The sequence below is a fragment of the Chroicocephalus ridibundus genome, chromosome 8, assembly GCF_963924245.1.
Source record: "Chroicocephalus ridibundus chromosome 8, bChrRid1.1, whole genome shotgun sequence".
NCBI lineage: Eukaryota > Metazoa > Chordata > Aves > Charadriiformes > Laridae > Chroicocephalus > Chroicocephalus ridibundus.
The window spans coordinates 18,099,764-18,125,148 of record NC_086291.1 but is presented as its reverse complement, the minus strand read 5'-3'; the positions used below and the strand labels follow the sequence as shown (position 1 = coordinate 18,125,148).

The 25,385-nt window shown below is 47.1% G+C and overlaps 1 protein-coding gene across 1 annotated transcript; it reads right to left on the bottom strand.

The window, feature by feature from the left end:
• Positions 1-1,359: 1,359 nt before the first annotated feature.
• On the bottom strand, positions 1,360-24,650 carry LRRC8C (leucine rich repeat containing 8 VRAC subunit C). The gene is made up of 3 exons (XM_063345118.1): positions 24,530-24,650; positions 11,128-11,269; positions 1,360-8,961 (listed from the first exon to the last, which is right to left on the bottom strand). The coding sequence occupies exons 2-3, from the start codon at positions 11,263-11,265 to the stop codon at positions 6,691-6,693; spliced, it is 2,409 nt and encodes an 802-aa protein (XP_063201188.1). The 5' UTR covers positions 11,266-11,269; positions 24,530-24,650; the 3' UTR covers positions 1,360-6,690.
• Between the last annotated feature and the right edge of the window lie 735 nt (positions 24,651-25,385).

Below are 25,385 nucleotides of genomic sequence, written 5' to 3'. Positions count from 1 at the left end.
GAGAAATGGAAATATCTTCTTCATCTGAATCTCCAGGGCATCATGTATGCTCCAAAGGAGAAAAGAGGACAGACATGCAATTTTCTTACCCTCACCCACACTACTGAATGCAATATATGAAGACATACAAGCAAACTGTCATGGGTATTGGGAATTCCCAGTAGCTATTTGGCATGAAGTGAAAGACAAACGGCATTGCTGCTTGCTGCTGAGCAGAAGAGATAGCTGCTGGTGGGGTTGTGCCCTGGGAGCCCCCCGGGCTGTGGGGCCGGGGTTCCTCAGGGCATGGTATCTGCTCCGATGAACTCCCACTCCCCAGCACGCGTATTCAGGAAACTGCTGAAAGACGGGGTTTGTCTGTGCTCAGCTAACTCAGGCTGTGAACTTCTCCTGCCACCAGCACGCTTAATAAACAGGGCGACATCTGCTCTGGTAGCATGATCTCATCACTCCAGGGATCCCTGCAGCGGCTTCTCCTGCGCCGTCATTCCCATCTCGCCGGGTGCGGCCCCGAGATGGTATCTCCTGCAGGGCTGGTGGGAAGGAGCAGGCCTGTGAGGAGCGGGCCAGCTTTCCCAGCCCTCCGCATCCTCGCAGGGAACAGCCCGGAGGTTAACAGCAGGCACCATCAGCAAGGCTTCCTCCTGTTTCAGGAGGTCTGCCGTGCCCCAGGGGCGATGCATCCCTGGTGCCAGCTCCCCACCGGGGCTCATCAGGAGGCAAAACTGACTTGGGGTGCAGTGCTTGCCATTTCCCTCCTCTCCCTGGGACCACAAGGACCAGAGAGGAGCATTTTTTGCTCCATCTTGGCTGGACAGTGTTGTCTTGGTAAAAAAACCAAACCTGAAAGACATTATGGCTTCCAACTTAAAGATCCAGAGAAATGAGGAAAATGTACCAAGGCAAACACAGGCAGCATGAGCCCATCGCCTTTGGTTGGGAGATTTATAAGGGGTTACATCAGATGCAAAGGCTGACAGCATCATTTCCCTTTGCGATGTGGAGGAGGCTGGAGCCCTCGTGCCCAGGGGCCGGTGTGGGAGCCTGGGTTGGCAGGGCCCCCGGCATCCCCCACACACCCTGGCAGAGCTCCGGGACAGGAGCGGGGGAGCTGCTCCCACCGGGATGGCTTCTTTGCAGGCATTGAGCTGGCTGCCCGAGCGAGGGGATGGAAGGAGGTGTACAGGAAGTGAGACCATGTGCCTATAAATCCTCTCAAGTCTAACGATGTTTTTTCTAGCATATTTTCCTGACTTCCCTCCCAAGGGATCAAACCCAAAAGACGGTTATGTCTGATCTTTAGGTAACCCAGAAACAAAACATTTCCCAAACAAATAATCACATTGCAGTCTGACAATGTTCATTATTACAAAAGAACATTTTATTTCCATTTTTTCTGGGTGTACTATATTGCAACGTAACACTATGCAGGTCTATTATCATATTAAGATTCTTGCTACAGAATTAAGAAGTTTGTCCATTTGGTCAAATTTCAAAGTTTTTCCTTGGTATCTTTCCTTATAGGACTTGTCACCACTTAAGCACATGAATTAGTGGAAATGCCAGAAATGTGATATGAGACTTGGAGCGGGCGCTTTCCAATCAGAATTTGCAAAAGTTGCTGGTCTGGCTAGATGCACAAGGTCAGCACAAATATCCATCCTAATTTTGACAAAGGGGGAGATGCACATCTCCGGATTTTCATCACAAAGCAGATTTGCTTTTCAGGCTTAAGGTACTATTAATGTTGTCTTCTTATTTTTAACGCCCTCTTTGTCATCTCTGCTTCTGTTACCAAGGAAGATTTGTATTATTTTTGAGCGATAATGTAAAATGCCTTGCTTATATTCTGGAATTGTCTTGCTTGTTAGGCACCTGTTTAATGTAAGTAGTTATATAAACTCATACAAACCATGCCTAAAGTATTATCCACAAAATGCCCATCCATTGTAAGTCAAATACTATAGGTCACGGAAAAGTCTAGTATGCATTGCATGTGAATATACATATGAGCAGTACATGAATCACTGAGTAAATATGGCACTTTTACATATTTTCCTGGATGTCATACAGAATTAGGAAACAACCTTCTCTTAGCTGACGCGTTTCTAAAATACTGTAATATGGTTTTGGAAAATACACCCCATAGACCAGACAGTAAGAAGTTTAGAAAAGTCAACAGTGCAGCTACCTGAGTTTGTTTCATTAAGTTTAAGCAATTAACAGTAATGCGATACTTTATCATTCACTGCGAGCCTGAGGGTTGCCTACCCACAGAAGCCATGCTGCCTAACCCTGCTATAGATAAAACAGCACAGCTCTCCAAGCACATGGCTCAGCAAGGTGATGAACTGACCGAGCAGCTCAGCACCTCCAAAGTGACTTGTCCCACCTTCTCCTTGCCCAGACCCTGGCTGCAGAGTCCTGTCCCCTTGCCACTCCCACCCTAGTGCTCGTCCGATCCTTTGGAGAGCTCATCCAGCAGGAAATTAGCCCCTTTTTTTAACTGGCTTAGTTTTCTGCCGGCTTAAAAAGTTGATTTGTCCTCTGGAGGGATCAGACCAGCACCAGACCAGTAAAGGTACGAACGAAGCAGCAGCTGGAATATGTCGGCAGGAATAGGGAGCATGGGAGGAGGAGGTAACTGCCCCTTTTTGGTGGCAGTGAGCTGTTGGATTGACTAAGCTGTCTCAGCAGAACAAACCCTTGGAGAAGATACAGTTATTAGTGCGAAAGTGCTTAGACCGGTATAGTTTATTCCTATCTAGAAGGTGAATAAAGATATACCAGCACAAGGCACTTTATACTCATGTAACTGTGTCCACATGAGGGGTTGCACTGGTATAAGTATAATCAGTAACAAACAAAAACCCCACATCCCCTAAGTGATGTATTTACAAAAATGGCCTAGAACAAGTCTCCAACCTTCAGTTACGAGGTGTGCATAACTTCCATTCAGAAAACAGACCACAAACTACACATGAAAAACAACATTAGACACAAAATAAATTAGGGATTTAAAATGCTACATCTAGGAATATAAAGATTTTTTTAAAAAACTTTAAATGTAATCCCGTATTTCGAATCTAAGTAAGAGAACTATACAGCTCCACCGATTACACCGACATTTTAAACAGTTTACATTCATCAGGGACAACAGCACTTTGGTTTATATAATTAGGCTAAAATGAGCAATGAAACATTTCTCTCCCTCACGTTACATCAAAGTGAAATACATTTAGAATATATATACTGCCAAGTTGTTCCAATAAGTGCATTCCATACACAAGAGTAGCTCTCACAATAGCTACATAAGTTATAGGTCTTTAATAGAACTAAGACCCCTTTAAAAAAGCTTGCTTTGATTCCTTCATGCCTGACCCATTTTTGATTAATCACATGGATCTTCTCCAGAACACAGCCAAGCGCAAAAAATAAGTCTGACTTGGTACTGTGGCAAGCCCACATACCAGATTGCACAGCACACCCTGGATTCATGAGGAAACTCATTTTAGTTCGTCAAACTCACTTACTAAGTCAAACTCTTAAAACAACAGTATGCTTTTGTACCAAGCTCAAGAACTCAGATTAACTCAAGACACGCAACGGCAGTTTGAAAACATTTAAGAGCAACCAACCTGACAACCATCAGACAATTATTTTATGTAACTTTAAACAATGAGCAACTCATCCTCTGCAATTTATAAACAGCACTGCCTCCTGGAGAAAGAAGTACTTATTCCTAGATATTCTTGCAAAGCATTTACCCAGTGGCTGCATCTGATTCAAGTGTGTTGTTGGACAGGATGAAGAGATCTCCCGGCAAAATATTCTACTATCATATGGCACCTCAGAGGTGCCTGAGGACTGGAGGAAAGCTAATGCCAGTCTCCAAAAATGGCAAGGAGGACCCAGGAAACTACAGGCTGGTCAGCCTCACCTCCATCCCTCGCAAGGTGGTGGAACAGCTCATCCTGGATATCATCTCTAAGAATACAGATGAAAAAAAGGTCATCGGGAGTGGTCAGCATGGATTTACCAAGGGGAAATCATGCTTGACCAATCTGATCGCCTTCTACAATGGAATGACTGGCTGGGTGGATGAGGGGAGAGCAGTGGATGTTATTTACCTTGACTTCAGCAAGGCTTTTGACACTGTCTCCCATAACATCCTCAAAGGTAAGCTTAGGAAGTGTGGGTTAGATGATTGGACAGAGAGGTGGATGAAGAACTGGCTGAATGGCAGAGCTCAGAGTGCTGTGATCAGTGGCACAGAGTCCAGCTGGAGGCCTGTAACTAGTGGTGTTCCCCAGGGTTCAGTACTGGGTCCGCTCTTGTTCAATCAATGACTTGGATGAAGGGATAGAGTGTACCCTCAGCAAGTTTGCCGATGACACAAAGCTGGGAGGAATGGCTGACACACCAAAAGGCTGTGCTGCCATACAGAGAGACCTGGACAGGCTGGAGAGTTGGGTGAAGAGGAACCTAATGAAATTCAACAAGGGCAAGTGTAGGGTCCTGCATCTGGGGAGGAACAACCCCATACACTGGTAAAGGTTAGGGGCTGACCTGCTGGAGAGCAGCTCTGCAGAGAGGGACCTGGGAATCCCGGTGGATGAGAAGTTGCACATGTGGCAGCAATGTGCCCGTGGCCAAGAAGGCCAATGGTCTCCTGGGGTGCATTAAAAAGAGTGTGGCCAGCAGGTCGAGGGAGGTCATCCTCCCCCTCTACTCTGTCCTCGTGAGGCCGCACCTGGAACACTGTGTCCAGTTCTGCACTCCCCGGTTCAAGAAGGACAGGGAACTGCTGGAGAGAGTCCAGCGGAGGGCTACAAAGAAAGATGATCAAGGGACTGCAGCATCTCTCTTATGAGGAAAGGCTGAGAGGCCTGGGTCTGTTTAGCCTGGAGAAGACTGAGAGGGGATCTTTTCAATGCTTATAAATATCTAAAGGGCAAGTGTCAAGAGGATGGGGCCAGACTCTTTTCAGTGGCGCCTGGTAACAGGACAAGGGGCAACAGACACGAGCTGGAACACAGGAAATTCCATCTCAACATGAGGAAAAACTTCTATACTTTGAGGGTGGCAGAGCACTGGAACAGGCTGCCCAGAGAGGTGGTGGAGTCTCCAACTCTGGAGATATTCAAAACCCGCCTGGATGCGTTCCTGTCCAGCCTCCTCTAGGTGACCCTGCTCTCGCAGGGAGGTTGGACTAGATGATCTCCAGAGGCCCCTTCCAACCCCTACAGTTCTGTGATTCTGTGACATGGTTATTTTTGATTAGCTTAAATTAGCTTATGAGGAGCACATGAGTTATCATATACCTGCCAAACTTGCCTAAAAGAAAGCAAACGGCTGGATTAAATAAACAACTGAATATGGCTTCAGAGGATAAAGTTCCCAACCTGATGCGTAATCATTACAGATTATTACATTGTTTTGAAAAGCGGCAGACTTCCAACTGTATGATTTCCAACTTAATTACTAGCTGGGAGACGAAAACCGCCTTCATCACTGTCCTCTGACAGGTTGAGACTTTTGAGAAGTTAATGTATTCATTTAATCTCATTTTTGCAAATCTGCAACTGTTCCTATGCTGAGGTTGGTCATATGGTACCCAAGGTCAATTAAGGAGAGTATTAGATGCTATTTCCTTGTCAGAAGCTTTACAAACTAAACAGGATTGCACTTTTTCTGGATCCCATTCCTGCAAGGTGCCAAGTATCCCGGTGAGCAAGTGAAGTGAGGGGGGCAGAGGGCACTTGCCCCCTTGCAGGACAGGGTGTTTAGTGGAGGACGGGTAGGGGATTTTTCAAGGTAGTGTTTCATCTCGCTGGGTTGACATTTCCAACACCGTGAGTTCATTGCACCCCTTCCATTCAAGTTAGCAGGAAATGGGCAGCCGCATCCCTTTGCACTGTTTGGAAAATCTTCGACGTGACTCACTTTGGTCCTGACTCCTCTGTGAACTGTGACCTTACTCTTCCTGCACCAGAGAGGAAATCGCAGTCAGTGCCTCCTGCTTGGCGTGGTGTGTGAACGGAGAGCTAGACTAAACTTGCCAAAAGGGGCTGAGGGAGTTCTGCATGTCCCCTCAGACCCATTAAAATACAGAAAGAACCTTTTCTACTTGCTTTAACCATCTGAGAAAACCATGTCATAAATAAAAAAGGATGGTCAACCCCGGTTTGATCTTGTTAGATGTTGAAGACCACCTGCCACTGAAGAAAGGAGGAAACAGGGCATTCAACACCTGCAGCACCACCCGTTGAAGACCACATCCTAAGGGATTAACAATAACTAGGAAGACAATATAATCAATCACCTGTTACAAACTACGCAACCCAAAGCACAGAGCTTAAACACAGTTCCCCTGTTGGGTTTAGACAAAGGGGAAAAAAAAAAATCAGCAGATAAAACCATTTACTTTTACCGGTAAAAATAAAGTTACAGACACCCTTGTTCTCAGGGCAAAACAAACTTAAAAATATCTTAAAACAGTGAAAAAATACGGGAAAATTTTATTTAAAAATATATGTACTCCTTATTCCAAATTTGTTTGTACAGAAAGGATTGGTTTGAAAAAGAAAAAAAAATAACGACAAACTAAATGCATATTCAGAGTACGCACTTTCCACAGCGTATTTGGTAGAAGAGTTATTCCTGTAAAACTGTGCAACAGGAAGTTAGTTATTCAGCTTTCATTTGTTCCCTGACATCAGAAGGCAACGTTTCAAACAAGGTGTCCTCTACAATGAAAGCAGCCTGCTTCAGAGCTCTACATTCACCGAGCTCAGGTGGGAGGATTTCAAAGTGATTGCCTTTAATATCCAAGTAGGAGAGGAATACCAAATTACCAATTTTAGGTGAAAGGACCGACAAGTTATTTTTCCCAATTTTCAGAGTCTTAAGTTTTTTGCAAAAGTATAGTTCATCTGGCACGCTCTCCACTTTGTTGCAAGTAATGGAAAAGTACTGTAAACTCTGCAGAACTCCGATTTCGGGTGGGATGAAGCGAATGTCATTGTAAGACAAATCCAAATATCTGATTTTGTTGCATAGGAATAGGTGGGATGGAAGAACCTCTATTTTGTTATGGCTGAAGGAAAGCCGCTCGAGACTCGTGAGTTTCTTTATATGCTCTGGGATGTATGTTATACTGTTGTACCACAGCTTTAGGATTGTCAGTTTTCGCAGATGTTGAAAACTTACTATTTCTTCAATGGATTTGAGGTTATTTTCTTTTAAATCCAATTCCTGAAGACTGAGAAGGCTGAAGACTGCATGAGGAATGCGCTCTAAGTCACAATGAACCAACTCCAGCTGTGTCAGGTTGACCATCTTCTTCAGGTTGTTGAGCATCACTAACTTAGTGCCATCATTATAGATGCACAATTTTTGCAGGTGACTTGAAACATCGACTGCAGATTGTGGGATTTTGGACAAATTACTTTTTATGTAAAGAACTTTAAGGCTTTTAAGTTCCCGAAAAGACTCCAGTGTAATGTTTTTGGAAATATCGTGACTTAGGGAGCCAATTAAATAGAGCTCTTCCAAATTTCTGAGGCCATACATCCAGTGTGGAAGTTCTCTGATGTCATCAAACTTGACACTCAAGATCTTGAGATTCTCCTTCAGAAATGCCAAGGCGGCACTGTGGATCTTCACAGAGCACTGGTGCAACGAGAGCTCCTGGAGATTGTCCAACTGTGCAATGGTTGCTGGTATCATTACATTATTAATTATTTCAAGTTTTAAAGATTGCAGCTCAGTGATTTCAAAAACTGTGTCTGGTAGTCCAGACAGCATGAAAAGCTGTAGCTCCAAATGGTTATGGGAGTTCGTCTGTAGCCTCTGTCGCAGTTTATCTGCGGTCCACTCATTGTTTAGGTTCAGCTGTTTCAGCTTATTTTCACTGACTTCAGACAGGAAGACAGCAAATCTCTTGGAATACAGAGGATCATATTGATCGATCATATGAAGCATAAAAGCAAAGTCATTCTTGACGTCCGGGATATCATCAATTCCCGTCTCTTGCCGAACATATTCAAAAGAATATTCTTTCAGTGAACGATAGAATAACCAGTATAGTGTGTAAAGGCATGTGAGGCCATAGATGCTTACAAAGCACAGGTAGCAGTAGGAAAGTTTGGAGAATAGATGTGCCATTGTGTGATTACAGCAAAAATTCTTATATCCTGTCATGTCTTCTATATCAACGTTACATACTACTGTAAAATTAACTTCTGAGACCAGTGCCGTGTTGTAAGCAATAATAATAAGGAACTTAATTACCTTAAGCACAGTTTGGCGAACGTACATGACATAGAGTATATCACCCTCCTCAACGTGCAGTCTGAATTTCTTCACCTTTTCAAACAGTGCTTTGGCCTGTTCACCTTCTTTCTTATCTAATGCCCCAGGTGTTCCTTTATCCACAACTAACTTCTCAGGGATTGATTTCAAAGACTGTGTTTTGACCAAAGTGCCTTCAGTGTTTGGCTGGGTAGTATTAGACTTGTTTATGTTGTTCTTCCTGTTATCCTTCTCTTCAGAGTCTTCCCCTGACACTTCGGATAAGGCTCTTGTTGTCCAGGGAGAATCAAAACATTTCCCGAGGATTGAAATGAAGTGTTCAATTTTGGAGCTTGATCCGGGGAATTTGAACCAAAAGTTACTACACAGCATGAAGACCAGGGTGTGTATGAGGACAAGGTAAGGGAAGTACTTGGCATACCAGTGCAGGGCACGTTCATAGCACACCTGATTTATAAAGCTGTACTGCTGAAGGTCCAAATCCGTCTTCAGTCCTTTCATTTCAACTGTAGCTGGAGGGGTGGATGGCTTGGGTGGAGGAAGGGGGGTTGTATCTGGGATGGTGTTAAACACATTTGAACTATTTGATTGGTTCTGGCAAGGCTGTACGCGCTTTGGAAGGCATATTATCTTGTCTTGCATGACCTGAAACACACAAAAAGGTATCTTTTACTGATGTACAAACAATGGTGGCAGTACCAATGGGCAGCTGTCCTTGGAGTTCCTCCAGCTGCCAGGCATTCCTCCCCGCAGCCTGGCACTTGGCCCCACAGGCTGTGCTATTATTATTACTATTCCCAACAAGACACTTGTTCCACATGCCAAGAATTAGGTCACCCCTTTTCATCTATGGTTAGTTTTCCATAATTTGAATAAAGAGGGCATTGAGCTAATCCAGAAAAAGGAAAAGTGTGGGTCACGCTTCTAGAAAAGACCGGGGATGTCCTACATTGCTCTCACCAGAGACGGACTGTTCTTGCCAGGTGTATTCACTCCGGCTACACAATGTTCAGAGATAGCTTAGGCTTGAAAGCAGCACAACTGCATTCATGTGGCTGTACGCTCACACTGTGATGTCTTATCACACCGAAAATGGCTGACAAAGAGCTAACGCGGGCATATCTATGCCGGGACATTATTAATCTTCAGTCTTAATAAAACAACTGATAGGGGTAATGGAGAATTGACGACATTTGGGTGCGTGTGCGCATGGACATAATTTTTATTCAGTTTCTTATACATATACATAGAGTTCTCATACCACACAGCTGTGGTAAAAAAAAGTAGCTCTGTCTTTCTGTCCTTGAGTCTGTCTATAATGCAAAAAAACCCAACTTTCTTAACTTGGGCTGGACATCCATGTTGGCAAAATGAGAGCAGAGCGCTTTTAGGGATCAGTCACCTTTAGTTTAACTTGGGAGAACAGTCTGAGTTCAGTGCAAGGCTCCCTATGGGTCTGAATTTAAAATACCAATCCATGTGATAAACCAGGGAGCTCTGTTATTTGCACTGAATAACTAACTGGGATTATCCCAAACTAAGAATGTGTGTGTAGTGCAGACGTATCCTTCGACATGTTGAAAGCACTAAATATAGGGTAGGCAACATGAGCTACCAAAATCAGATCCTCCTTGATGATCCAGCCTGGTGCAGGCAGATGCTGAGATGAGGCCACGTGTGTTTTGAACAATATCAGTGCCGTAACTGTTGACACGTCAAAAACTCCTGCAGTTAATCTTTGTCTGTGAATGCTATTCTGATATACACCGTTACTTACACCCTGGATTCATGCCTCTGGTAATAAGTTGGACTAAAAAAAATATTGCCTGTTATTTGCGGTGTTCCCACACATTATTTTCAAGTGTGCTTCATCCAATCACACAGGCAGTCGTAAAAATAACAGAGGTTCTACTTTGTGTGCTTAAGCAGGTAGCTACTAAGGTAAAATTCAGCCCTAGATTTTTAAACATGGACATTGTATCTTTTCACCTGAAAGCAGAGAATACAGGCAAAGCTACAGTTGATTTCACGTGAAATTTGGGACATGTGAAAATCTTGGTCCATGTAAGTAAACTAATTCCCCGGAAATAAGAGCTCTGTCAATGTGTCCCTTTAGCTCCATTTCTAGATCATGCCAAGAAATGTGAGATCCATGTTTGAACTAGGACTATAACTTTCTATTTTTGTGGGGTCCCAAACAGTAGCTCCCATTTCTTTTCAGCTTTTGGCTCTTTAGCAAAATGTAACAGTGATTGACAGTAATGTCAACTGTTAACGCGTAAGCATCCTCAGAGATGCTTTGGAATGGAAGAGGCATAATATTAGTTGTGGGTGGCATGATAAAATAACCACATTCATTTCAAATCTCTTTGAAGCACAGAGGCAGAAAGAATTTTAACATTTGCCAAATAAAGAAAAACAGAAATTGCAAAATTACATTTTTCAAACTTATAAGCATAAAAAATGGTAACAAATATGAACTTAAGTCGATCATCAGTTTTGTTATGTCAAATTGTGGGGAAAAGAGGTATCCAGGCACAAGCCAAATCAACAGCTCTTATTTTCGCTGGCACCGCTCCATCAACGCTGGTGCAACTCTGCTGATTTACAGCTGCTGAAGTCTGGTCTGTGTTATTGATGTTGCTACCTAAACAGCTTTAATCCTGGGACCAGCACATTTTTGCATTGTTCTTGGTGAACCCGAGAGATAAAACAAGATGTGACACCATCTTTCCAAGGATCTTCCTTGTTTGTGGTGTTCTTTCCACAACCCTGAGAGCCCCCGCCTCACCTCTGTCCTGTTTGATTTACCTGTAACGTGCACCCAAACACACCGATCATCAGCATGGCGACGGAGAGATAGTCGGTGAACACATCCCACCAGGGCTTCAGCACCCTGAACGCCGGCTGCTGCTCCGAGAACTGGCGAAACTCGGTCACGGGAATCATCGTCCTGCAAAAGAGTAAGGCCAGCGCTCAGCCTCCCGCAGCCCGTACCCCTCAGTCGGTGCAAGAAAGTACTTCTGTGGGGCTTCAAAAAATCTGGTCTGGAAATGAGAAGCCCGGGATGTGGCATAAAAGTTCCCGGCTACCACCCAAGCGGTCCCTTGGACACCCCGCCTCGGCAGAGGGATGCTTGTCCTGCCCCCCGGCAGCTCCTGCGAGGAAGACAGAGCAAGACCAGGGTCCCGTCCATGCAGTCCCACTCCCACCATATCTGATGGGTCAATGAGGCCTTCTGTATCCCTGAAAATCAGCCCATTCTGTAGATACTCAAGACATTCAGCTGTATACACATTAGCCTTTATCTCAAAGGTCTGGCTAAAATTCTTGTCCTGCGCTCAAATTTCACAGGCCCTTTTAGCTATCGTGTTTTCATTCACTTCCATTTTATTCATAGTGGTTTTAGGGATGCTTTGGAATATTTGCGTGCATACTCACTGCAGTTTTAAATCTACTATGTTTTAAGCACAAGTTGCTAAAGTGCTTTAGCTAACCAAAAGTACAAGCAGATCAAGGGCTTTATCTTCACCTCAGATGTCGAGGCTTACATCAGCACCTCCTCTGAAAAATCAGCTAACGCATGAGCATGTACAGGCAAAGCAACTGATCTTAAATCCTACAGCATATTGCATAACCGAATCCCTGAGATCAAACCAGCACTGAAACTCCCCAGTAAGTTACGATGGAAAGATAAATTAGCATGGGAAGAGAACAAAAATACTCCCAAGAGCAATTTACAAAATTTGCTCTTTAACTAATATTGTAAATGCTCACCACAATCACTTCATATGACAGAAATATTTGAAGAGCCTATAATCCTGATTCAGCTGAGCACTGGGACCCATTAGTGTGGGTTTGGAGCCATCCAGCTGTGCGCAGGCTTAGCGCTAAGCGCACACTTGCTGATACACTGCCCAGGGACTTAAGGGATTCAGGCCGTTCAGAGCCAGCGATCTGGCAGAGAAGGATTCGGGCACTAGCGGCTGCAATTCATCACAGGCATACAGCCATCCCAAGAATTTAGAACTGACTCCCACTACACTGGCCATACTTGAGCAGAAAGATGCTCAGTTTGACACCTTCTCAGGGACTGCTGTGCCCCTGCTTGCCCAGCAGACCCTCGGGAGGTACCACGGTCCCCAAAAGCACAAGGTGACGTCCGTAAATGAGCTTGGGTTAGTAGCTGGGCTGGGGCTTTGCAGCTTTCTGAGTGGGTAGCATAAAATCTTACCTCTTGCTCCCTGCTCCTCTCTCTTCTTGCAACCCTTCTGTGCTGCTTTAAGTGCTACTTGGCCAGGCATGAGAATCTCTTCTCAGCCTCTTGTCCTTCTAAAAGCTGTCCCTAGGATGCACGCTACAATGCCAGATGAAATCATGCACATCTCTGGCGCGGCTGGCGATCCCCAGGAGGAAGGCAGGCTGTCCTCCCCAGTGCTTGCAAATGAATAGACCACCAGTGAAAACGACAGCAACGCAAGCCTGAGTTCACACAGCCAGGTCGGAGGCTCGGCAGCGTCCATGCCAACAGGCCTGAATTGCTGCAGCGGTGGCGAAGGAATGCAGTATTCCTGATTAAATTACACGCAGCCAGAAGCCGCAATTCTGATGTTTTTGAGGTGAAGAACATCACGCCCCGATCTCTCTTCCATACCCGCACGCATTTCACTGCCATCGGTAAGGAATTACCCTCTTTTCTATTTCCGCATAAAATGTAGATGTACTGGCAAGAGCTGCTTGTAAGCTTTAAAAAATAATTCTTCTATCAAGCACTGAAAAACATCAAAAAATTCTTAAAGGAATACACTAATACCAATGTTAGCTAATCAGTTGCCATGCAACGGTCCTGCTCAAAGCTTTGCAACACATATACCACCATCGGCTCAGGATTTGAGGCCAGTTAGCTGACTGGAATGCCACCAGTACACCCAAGAATACATATCTACGCATTGCTTTAAAATCATGAGGGTTTGACATTTTGGGTTTTTTTTTTTCTCCTCTTTAATAACGGCTGATGGGTTCTTTTTCATCTTCTGATGCCGCAGCCTCCAGGGGTCCTATTTGTAAGGTTTTTCCAGAAGCATAGACAGCTCAAGTGTCAGATAAGACACAATCACGTTTCCTACAGTGGAGCCTCTTGAGAAAACATGAGTGCTCACTCACATGCACCAAAACCTGGGGAGACGCAGATCTGGCTGGTGGGATGTCTGAGCAACTCCGTGGATCTGAGCCACGGCACTAAGAAAGCCGGCAGTACTGAAACAGGGGCAGCACCTGACAGCAGACGGGATGAGAAACTATCTTGCAAATCACTGTGCAGGGACAGCTTTCAAGACTAAAAATTAATTTGGCTGTTGCATTTGATAGGTTTCACTCTGTATTTTTAGGGGCCTTTGTTGTATTATAGATTTGCTTTATTTCTTCTAAAAGTGATGTGTGGGGAATTTAGATGAAGGCAGATAGTTCCTGGCGCCACAAATCCACGCTGCTCTGATCCCTCCTTCCCTTTAGAGGCTGCTGTTTGCATAGTGTGACTCCTCATTAGTAGAGTGCACTTACCGTTACCCTGGTTAATGGGCCAAGCAGAGGGAGACCTGCCCAGGGAAAGCCTCTCTGAGCCCTGCTGGAAAACCCATCTGTGAGGCTGGGAGGTTTGTAGCCCAACACCAGGCATCCAAATCTGCCTGCCACTTATGTTTTTCTTTATCATTAAAAAAACCCACAAATGTTACTGAACGATGGCAATGGTACTGCACATAATAATGGTAAATAAAGCAACAATGTCTAATCATAGAATCATGGAACGGTTCGCCTTGGAAGGGACCTTAAAGATCATCTAGTTCCAATGCCAGACAATATTTTTTAACTTCAGGAAAAAAGACATTCACAAGAAGCTCTAAATGAAGAATGGACGTGAAGAAGCGAGATAACCGTTTTCCAACATTCTCTGGAGAAACCCTATTGCTTCTCCCCTCGCTGCACTGGCAATAAAGAGAAAATACTGGAAAGAAGAGCAGAGAAGCCCAGGCGTACCAGCGCTGCTGGTATCTGCACGCAGAACAGAGCGACACCAAATCGCTTTGTATTTGTTTCCCTCTTCCCTCGAGCTTCTTTTCCGTTCTGGCCCATCCAGTGACCGAAAGGACACTACAAGCAGTGGCCCTGAGGCCTCAGAAAAGCCACAGCAGGTCCACTTGGCTCAGAGCAATCGGGAAAACCCCCTGGCCGTGGCCAGAGTCCAGCTTGTCCCCACCAGTGTGCCCAGAGCCGCACCACTGCCAGATTCACTGACAACCACGTGCACAAACCAGGTCTGTACAAGAGAAAGTGACTCAGTCAATCACGAATTTAAACAAATCAAACCAGGGATGCTAAAAAGCCACACTGCAGCCCCAGCCCCAGCAATCTCTGGGACAGCACACCACCCGCTGTGGAGTCTGATCTCTTCTCGTAACAAGGAGATGGAAGAAAAGGAGTTCAGCATTTCAGCTGGTGAAAACTAAGCATTACTAATTTCAGTCCACTCGCATTCAAAACGCTATTTAATGGCACAATACCTCATAGCTGAAATGTGGAGTCTGACTTATGTTAAATACTATGCTAACCTACTTTAGGAAATATTGAATTCTAAATGTTGGATAATTTTTTTCAATTAAAATCAGAACTCGTTCTCTTTTTTCTCTCTTGAATTTCTAATAATCCTCAGTCTCTAGAGAAAAGAAAACAGTACATGAGATAAATCATCTGGTATCCAGCTACCAGAAGGAAATAAAAAAGGAACTTGGATTAAAAAAAGTTGTACTGGCTGTTAAGCAGTGCTGCAGAAAAGAGCTGAGGGTTTGCCAGATTAAATAAAAAACAATGACAAAAAAAACCAAACAAAAAAAAAAACTGAGGGGAGAGAAAATAGTAGGGTTTTTCATTATTATTTTAAAATTTCTAGGAAATATAGGAAACTTGATGAGTGAAAATGAATATGTGATAATAAAATGCAATACTGGAACCCAGGTACAATGAAGGTATGACGTTTACTCCATCAGAAAAACTAACTACAGGAATCAGCTAATGCATCGGTGATTAGGAGCGAGACACAACGACTTAATGTCACCTAATACAGCTAAGGAGAACAAATAGATCCAAGTGAGAGAGAAAAGTATCGGGAACAAATTAGACTTAATAAATCAAGAGATTGAATCACAGACTGATTGTGAAACGGCCGCACCGTGGAGCAAACCATGTTCTCAGCAATTGGCCTTCATCAGAGGGAATAAAGGAAAGTGCTGGGGACAGTTCGGAAGTAATGGCGGCTCTTGCCAGTGCGCCTCAAGAGAAAAACGAGCGCGCTTTACAAACCAGGCAATCCACGTGATGTACGCTGCAGAATACAAAGGAAATTAATTAAAGAGCTTCCTGCCTACTGGCGGCCCAGAGGACGCTGTGGGGGGTTCCTGGGCAGGGACCGCCTTGGCAGCCCCGGTGGCCCCGGCGCACAGGGGCCGAACCAGCGCTGTGTCAGCAGGGCCTCGGCGCGAAGGGTCGCAGGGATGCTGACGGGCGCAGTTTCCATCTGCATCCACAGCGCCCCCACCTCCACCCACAATGGCAACCCAAGGCACCAGCCCTCCCCAGCCACGGCGCAGCGTGCCCAGGCTGGCACCGCTGGCTGCCGGGGCTCTTCGGCCGTGCCAGCTGTCACAGCGCAGCCGCGTCAGAGGTGGACTGGAAGGAGAAAGTGCCCAGCTAGGCAAAACCCGCCCTCCTGGCTGTTTTAAACACACTGCATGCGTTAGGATAAATTATGAAATGCCTTTTGGGAATAGTGCTGCAAGCAGGTCTGTGAGCTGGCTCCCATACATGATCTATTGCATATTCATCTTCATTAACGGAACGGAGCACAGCACTTATTTAAGACACAAGGAGCCTGGGACCCGGCAGCAGGGACTCATAGAATCACAGAATGGTTCAGGCTGGAAGGGACCTTAAAGAGCATCCACAACCTCCCTGGGCAACCCATTACAGTGCTTCACCGTGCTCACAGTGGTGAGAATTTCTTCCTAATATCTAATCTAAATCTCCTCTCTTTCCGTTTAAAACCGTACCCCTCGTCCTATCACTCCACCCCCTGACAGAGTCCCTCCCCATCTTCCCTGTAGGCCCCTTTTGGGTACTGGAAGGCTGCTACAAGGTCTCCCCGGAGCCCTCTCTCCTCCAAGCTGAACACCCCAACAAAGAGCCTGAGTCAATAACCCAAGAGCAGAGCCCGAGTGCCAGGGGACGCCTGCGCAGGGGCTGCACTCCAGTGGGTTTTGCTTTGCACGGGACATGGCACTGTACACCCTGGACACTGCAGCCCACTGCCCTTGGTTGTGAACATTTGTCACTCTGCAAAAATACCACAAAGTCGCTTTTCAGGTGGTTCCGTGCTGTCTGGCCTCGGCCGCCTTGGGCCAAGAGCTGAAGTTAAGCTAAAGCCCTTCTCAGCACAGGGCCTGAGGCCGCAACAAAAAGCAGAATTTTGCATTCTTATTTTGCCTGACTGGGAACTACACAGCGAGCCAGTTAAATAAGCAGGGATAAGGGCGTTTCTCAGCCAGGTCCACAGTGACGTATTCTTAAATACCCAATTTAAAACTATGGGTCTACGCAGAGCCCCAGGGCTTAGGGCCACAGTCTCCCCTAGCCATGGATGGTAAGCACAGCCTGGCACTGAAATGGCTGGGTACTAACATCATCAGTCATAGTTTCTGTTGATTATAACTTTGCCAAATTTGTATTTGTTGGTGGGGTGGGGCCCCTGAAATGACCATAAGGAAAACCCCGCCTACTTTAAAACGAAATTTAAATTAAGATCTAGCCAGCAACTGCTCAAACCACCTCTAGAACCCAGCTCAGGGGAACAGCATTGAATTGTGAACACTTCAAAACTTGTGGTCTTTTTATTTTAAGCTCTCCTGACCCCCATGCCCCAAAATTTGGCCTGGGGGGTGGGGGGGGCACGCTTTTTACTGCAGCGTGAACAGCTGCCCGCAGCTGGCTAATTTATAAACCTTTGGAAAGTGAGGTTTTGTGTGTGTCCTTTGATCTCAGCAGTTGAACGTTTCATCTTCAGCGCCCGTCCAGGAGCCCCTCGCAGTTCCTGGCACTGCCCGTGCTGGCACCACAGATCACAGATAGTGAACCTGCTTCGCTTCATCACCTAACCAGGAGAGGACTGAAAGCGGACCCAGGGACGAGGCACCAAGTCTGGAAAACTGAGATTAGAACTAACGGGGAAATAAGATGATAAGAGCTGGAATTAGTAACTCCTAATTCCCAAGAGGCTGATGTTCCATCCTTATCTGTGTATTCTCACACACGTTGTACGTGCAGTGACATAATGTCTGAACTACCCTGACATTCAGTTTTGGTCATTATCTTGCCATATGTTTGCACTGACCAAAATGTCCAGCATTTTGGTAAGTGCAGGTGCTCGGTCAGTTCCCGTGTAACATACGATAGATAATACCTCTGCTACTAACTTCTCCCTGTATTGGAGGCATTTCAGGGGGACCAGTTTCCCTGCTAGGCTTTACAGCCATTGGTGTTTCCTGTAATATAAAATTAAAACCAAAACCAAACAAACTGTCAACATTTTTTGGGTTGGAGGAACCACTCTGAATGTCGGCTATGTGGGAGTATGGCAAAGAAGTATCACATACTGCCACTTTTTCAAACATGATGGGCCGCTTTTTCTTGTTGATTGTAACAGAGATTTTCATAGGAAGAAATATCATCATTCCGAAGTGGGAGATACAAACAAATGATGCTGTCTGTTACTTAAGCATAGATCCCACGTTAAGGAATTGGAAAGCTATTAAAAACAAACCATTTGCATCCAAACAATTATTTTTACAAGTCCATGTGTTTACTGTATTTTCAAACAAACTACTTGAAATTCGTCTTCCTGGGGCTGAGGCTGGTGATGAAACATGGCCCGAGGGAACAACAGAGCATGAGTCAGTGACTCCCCACTGGGACCTGGCCGTGGGCTCCCTGTGCTCCTGCTCTGGGCACGCCACATCGCCGCTTCTCCAGCTGCAAAACAGAAAGGTACCTACTTTCTTTGCTACCTTTGTTGGGAAATATGAATGAATAGTAGCACAAAACCGTAACATACTACTTTGTCCAGTTTTCTGGACTGATAGCATGCCAAACCTTCCCGGCAAAGCCACTGGAGTTAATCTCGTTTCACACTACTCATTACCAAAATTATGTGTCACAGTGGGTATTACTCTGCAATCTGGGGAGCCGACAAAGATCAGCTGATCGAGGATATTATTCCAGCAACCCCAATTTGGTGGTCCTACAAAACGTGTGCAACCGGTGCGGTTTTCAGAGGGGCGACAGCAGCAGGGATGCGGATGCAAGCAGGCTGGCCACCACGGGGTTGTCCCTGCGTGACAGCTGTTCAGCCTAGAAACGGGGTTTCATTTCCAGATGCACTGACTGGAGAAGGCTTGGAGAAGGCCAGGCTGTGCCACCTCAGCTCCAGCACAGTCACAACCCAGCTACTGGAAAACTGCCCTCCGTTTCCCCAAGCTGCCACAACCGAGGAAGTCCGCAACCGTGGGCAAAGCTCCAACAAATCACCAGGGATTTGGTTGCCTGAGAAAACTGGAACGGGTATAACTTCCAGAAACTTGCTGAACACCTAGACCTTTCCCATTCTTTTCCCTCTCAGTTACCGAGGCCCACACCGCAAGCATCCAGAGCGCATTTAGGTTTCGGCTGCCCCTCTGCCCAGCACCCAGTGAATCCCCTGCTCGGGGCCGTGGGTACCATCTGCTGTGGCAGTGGAAGCTCAAATGGCTGAATCCAGAACTCAGAGGAGACATAAGGAATGTAAAGAAGAGACACAAAGGACGTAAAGAGGAAGCAACTTTAATAAACTGCATGTCAAAATATATGCTGCAGTTTCCACCTACACACGCTTTGGCGTCGGATCCCAGACAATAACCTTGCTGTTTGTTTTAACTGAGTCATAGTACTTTTTCATGTATCACACACCAAAAAGACTTCCTATTGTCAGCAGCTCTTTGACTTCGACTTGGTTGGACTGAAGACAAAAAGCTGCTCAGGGACAGATTCTGCCAGATAAAGTCTCAGCGAAATCAATAGTTGTTCTTTCTGTACCACGCACGCGGGCCTGTGCGGAGATTTGTCTTTGCTGAGCTATTTGCCCAAATCTAAAGAAAAGTATACTCTACGCAGTTCCATGTCAAAGACTACTTCAAAGGCAGTACTTACCATTTTTCAGCTCTGGGAGTTAACATTCTTAGTTTATCGGGGCTATCACTCAAGCTGCCAGCCCTCTTTCCAGAGCTGCAAAATGTTCTTAATGCGAGTGAAAACCTTTAACAGCAAACCAAAGCACCCAGCAAGAAACTAGCCAGTAAGTGGTATTTTAGTGCTCCTGAAATATGTCTATAATGATTGAGAAAGGTAAAGTCACACCAAGTTTTAATCAAAGCTACAGCAGGTTTTCCACAAACGCGTATTTAGCACACTCAGATAATGAAGACAGAACTAATGCCGTAGAATGTCGCGGGACAGACAATATTACACAAGCCAGGGCCATTCAGTGTCCAAGGAATAGCGTGGGGCCTCAGGCTAATACAAGTGCTCACAATAAAAAATGTTCAGTCGATATAATTAAAAATTAATTCCTAATTGGGACAGGAAGCACAAAGGGTCCATTCTGAGTCTTAAGCAGCTCAACCATCTGAAAAGTTAGTTAAAAACTTTTTATGCAGCGATTGAGCCAAAAACATTAAAAAAAATTCTGTTTTCAAGACTTTTGAGACTTTATTTCATATAAAGGATCTTTTCTGCTCCCACTTGCATGCTACGCAAGAAAGCTTTCTAAACTTTGCAATAGTCTCATAAAACATGGATCCCGAAACACCTGGATAAACATACAGGTATTCTCAGTCTGAAACACAGCTGATGTATTTTCCTCCCTCCAAACCATCCTTTGTGACAAAAATACCCGACCATAAAAATAAAGCTCATAGTCTCATCCATACTCCTGAAAGAATAAGAAAGACTATAGATAAGTTCAAGCACATAAAATGGATGTGATGTACGCATACTCTAGATAAACACAAACAGTTACAGAATCAGAATTGCTATTCGCATAACACAACTTTTAAAGATCATAAACTTCAGAGATGTGGCAAACCAGAGCTATCGGCCTAAATTCTCTACTGGACTTTCTCAGCGCAGCACCTAGCCTGTGGCCCACTGAAGAGGGATTAGCTCTAAGCTTCTTCCACCTGTGGCAGTCTGTGGCTGCATCAATAAAACAGAAAGAAAGGCTGTTTCCATCAAGCCTAAACTTTGTGAGATCAAAGGAGTTGCTGGGGGGGGGAGGTTCTGACCACACTACTGCAGGTGTGCGGGTCTTTGAAATTATGTTGTCATGGGTAAATGATGGCAAGGAGCAAATACTCTTTTTAATAACATTACATTTAACAAAGGGCTTTTCCGGCAATATTGTCTGTGAACACCAATCTTGCTCTCTAAGCTTGCGTGAAAACTGTCTGCCCTTGAGACGGCCCACCAGGCATTCACATCAGCTGGAAAATGACATCTCTAATGGTGCTCGCTCAGAACACCAAACCCGCTCTCTGACAGCAGCCTGCACTTCTGAGCTGCTGCATTCTGCTCTAAGTCCCACATAAATCAGGACCTTACCCCGCTGCACGCGCAGGGCAGGGCTTGACCTGTGTTCTGCTTCACCGTGTGCTCCAGAGCAAGCAATTAATCCAAGCTCCCACCTTGCTTTCAGTAAAGAAAACAGAAAATGTTCTTGGCACTTCAGCAGTCTTATTGCTGGCTTGTTGAATTTTGGATTCCCATCAATACAAAACCGCTATGTGCTAATTGCCGCCGAAGGGAGACGTGAGCTAGCATCTCCATTTTCAGCAGATCACCGTCTAGCCCAGGACTTGAGGTTGGTATAAAAGGCTGGACGCTGCTCGCCTGAAAGTCAATGGAAAAGTTAAAGTTTACTTTGACAGAGAGAGAAATGGATTTTTAGTGCTACAGGACCAGATGTTTTCACACGTGCTGGTTCAAACGCAGTGGAACTTTGTACGCTCCCGACAACAGCAGCATTAGCTACTTTCCATGGAGAACGGTGCCATTCTGTGCTTCAGGGGAGGCATTTGTTTTACTTTTAAACCAAGAAAAAACATGCCCTGTATCTCAAGGCAGGATTCTCCCAAACAAATGGAAAACATGGAAAGCATGTACATTGCAATATCCTACCTTTTAAAAACCTGACCTGATCAAATACCTGGAAAAAATGCCAAAAAAAATCATCCCGGTCCAAGCCCGTGACGCTCTGAACGAGTTGTAAAGTTCGTGCTGTGTCTGACTAGCTGCTTGTGTCAGGCACCAAAATGTACAAGGAATACGGAGCAGGAGAGGTGACCCAGGGTCCGTCATGTTTAAAGGCAGCTCTAAGACACTTTGTCTGCCTGGGGACGGGACGAGAGCGACGCCTGCCCTGGGCAATGAATGAAAGCAAGGGAGCAAACGGCATACTCGCGCACGCCCAAGGTGGTGAATCAAACCTAGTGTCTTCCTAGTGGGACAGAGATCTCAGAAACACAAACCGCAACAAAAGTCGTGGCACTACAGCTTGAATTCGCATCAGAAATTTGTTGCACCAAATCCCTGGGCAAACAGCTCAAGGATAGAGAGTGAAGTTTCCGTTAGGTTGAGCATGTGAAATCCAATGCTTGTCAACGTTCTTCTGACAAATCATTTTGGAAGGAGAATAGCTTCTTTGCTTTACTAAGAAAGGGTTTTAGGGAAATACTTGGGGGTTCTCTTTTTTTTTTCCTGATGTCAAACGTTTCATTTTCAGGGTTTTCTTTAATACACAGCCCCTCCCCTGCCCTTCACAACCCTGTGACAATGAGGACAATACCTTTTCACCAAATTTTCTCGAAGAGGAAAAAAATCCTGTAAAATTAAAATCCAGCTCCTGTTATTGTGAACTGTTTGGACGGTAATAGAAATTTTTTTTTACTTCCCACAGCATTCAATAAGGCTTGGGCTGGGAAGTGCCTTTTCTGGTGGTGAATAGGGGCCACCGCAACCAGTTGCAACTGAGGTCAACAGACAATCAGGGGAACTGCTCCTCCCAGCACACTCTGACCCAATTCGTTATTTTGGGTCTTGCCATGTCCTCGCTCTACTGCTAAGGCCACCTGAATGTTGTTTAACCCTCTCGATGGCCCAGCCCCGATGCCGCCCCCCTCCCAGTCAGAGGCCCTTATGGGGGGCTTCAAAAACCAGATGCTGGGGTGGGATGCGGCTGTTTCAGGAAATCAACTCAAACTGGTACAGAAACGGATTGCAAGACAGCGCCAGGCACTGAAGCAAGGAGCTTGTGGGAAGAATTAATTCAGGAGTCTCTGATTTTGCTCTTCACTGACAACCAGTGCCGTCCATTTCCAACACAGGGCATACAAACTAACTAGATTTTTAGGCTTTCCATCAGAAAGTTGCTTTCCAGAACTGCTTACAAGAGTAAATAATAACAAAAACCCCACAGAAAGTTATATTCCAGTAAAACCTCCAGCAGGGCCCGTTAGTATTCAGACTGGAAGAAAACAGCATCACAGTTGCCACACATTTAGCAAACTCAGAATACAACTGGAAAAGGAAATGATTCAGAAACCACAGGTGCTCATCACCGGGCTGCTGCGCCTCGCTGCCAGCCCTGGGCACCGGCACTCGCCGGGCAGCAGGAATCCAAGGCCAGGTTAAAATGAGGGATCGGCTCGGCGGTGTGCTCAGCCCGGCTCTCGATGCTGACCCGCACCACAGGGGCAAACAGGGGTTTCCAGGAAAAGAGTGAGCCCAGGGGAGCGAGTGCTACCCTCCTGACCACTTCTCAGCGTGCCAAAAAGAAAAGTAAAAGCAGGCCTAATATACCGGGGGAACATGCGGTCTTTGTTGAATTGAGAAGGGAGATTTTTTTAAAAAATTACTTCCAGCATTGCCATCTTTTTCTTCACTATCTTGCAAAGAAGTCCAACACCTTTCTGCCTGTCCGGTTTTTTACAGCATCACTCAAGCTTATAGTGCTCTACTAGGAGCAGGAGCAAACACATACATGTGTGTCTTCAAACAGTGCTGCTCATAACACACAGTCTTTCCTCGCAGAAAGTACTTATTCCAAAAGTAAAAAAAATTAAAAAGGCAAGCCATAACTCACATCTGTACAATAAAATTCCTCACTTTCAAACATCTTCATCCTAATGAAATTCTAGCAGGATGCATTCAGCAGTCTTTCACAAACCTCTCATTTTGCTTGATCAACTCTTTCCCGTGAACTGGACAAACTGCATTTCGTGAATAATGAACAAAACCGCCCATCACACTGCGACAAGGCAGAGTTGTTGCTAAACCCATCTGAAATCGGGATTGGTCGTTTGTTTTGGTTTTTTTTTCCCCCCTAAAATCTCCTCGAAAACAGAACCACGAACGCCGGCGGCTCGCGGTGCCGCCGGGGGCTGCGCTCCCCCCCGGGCCGGGCGGCAGGAACCCGCCGGGGCACGGAGGGACCGCGCTCCCCGTCCTGCGCGCAGCCTCCCCGCACAGCGGGCTGGGCTGGGGGTTTGGGGTGTGTTTTCTTTTGTGGGGAAAACACCGTCGAGGGCTTCCCCCGAGCCACCCGTCTCCACGGCGACTGTTCCACCGCCCCGCCGACCCCCGGGAAGCCCCGCTTGGCTCCGGGCCGCCGCCCCGCGGGGCACCCCCGGGGCCGCCCGAGCGCCGCGGCCGGCGAGGGGGGGCCCCGCCCGGCAGGGGATGGGGTGGGATGGGGGGGATGGGGCGGGAGCCGGAGGGGCGCCGGACGGCGGCGATCCCGGACAAAGTTTGGCTCCCCCAGCGCTGCCCAGGGCCGTGGGCGGCCCCGGGGATGCCGCCGGCGGGCAGGGCGGCAGCGCCGCAGCCGCAGCCTGGGGCCGGGCCGGGTCTCTTCTCCCCGCGGGGGTGCAGCGCCGCCCCCCGCGGCGGCTCCGTCCCGGCGCGGCGCCCTCCCCCCCCGCCCCGGGGCCCCCTCCCCGCGGAGATGCCCCGGCCCCGGCGCGGCCCGGGCAGCGGAGGGCCCGGGGGGCGGCAGGCCGGGCGCGGTAGCGGCGGCGCCTACCTGATAGGCGTCCGGGCGGGGGGCGCGGGGTCACGGGCGGCGGCCGGGCGGGAGCGCGATCATGCCGCGGCGCGGTGCGGGGCAGGGCCGGGCCGGGCCGGGCCGGGCGGGGCGGGGAGGCCGCCCGCAGCCGCGCTCCGCCCGCCGCCGCTCCGCCCTCCCGCCGCCGCGGGGCCACGTCTCCGGCCTGACGCAGGCGGCGGCGGGCGGGGGGCGCCGGGGCGTTGCGGTCAGCCCCCGCTGGCAGCGGGAGTGCCGCCCCGCAGGGCCGGCCTTGGCGGGCGGGGCGGCCGCGCTGCGCCCGTCCCCGCGGGGAGCCCGCTAACGGGGACCCGCGGCCTCCCGGAGGGCCGGCGGCATCCGTCCCCGGCGGGAGCGGGCGGCGGCGGCGCCCGGAGGGAGCTGCGAGGTGGGGGCTGGCTGGATAAACGCGGCATCAACAGGCTGCGGCTGGGGGCCGGTTCTCCTCCGCGAAGGGCGGTCGGTGCCGTGGGGTGTCGTTGCGGGTGGAGGGGGGGCGGCTGCGGTCCGTGTCTGGAGGCTGGCGGCAGAGATTGTTACGGGGAGATCCATCCTCAGCGCACAGGGCCGTGGAAAGACTCTGAAGAGAGCAGGCTGTAAAGCGCCTGGGATCGCATTAACAATAGAAAAGCGTCTCGGAGAGTGACAATTGGAAACACAAACTTCTGGCCCAGCAATTGAAAAAGCACAGACTGAAAACTGCTGCTGAAAGAAACCACATATTTGAAGGGACTTTTGCCCAACGTTTCCAAGAAAGATTTACATCTCTGGCAGAACAGAGAGATGGGACAAATTCTGCATCAGAGGGAGGTACTTGCCCTCTAATGACTATGGC

Bases quoted from the DNA above. Each gene is read 5' to 3' on its own strand.
- LRRC8C (XM_063345118.1), bottom strand. From the start codon at position 11,265: ATGATTCCCGTGACCGAGTTTCGCCAGTTCTCGGAGCAGCAGCCGGCG. The intron at 8,962-11,127 runs GTAAATCAAACA...TGTGTGTTTCAG, and splicing joins TGTTTGGGTGCACGTTACAG to GTCATGCAAGACAAGATAAT.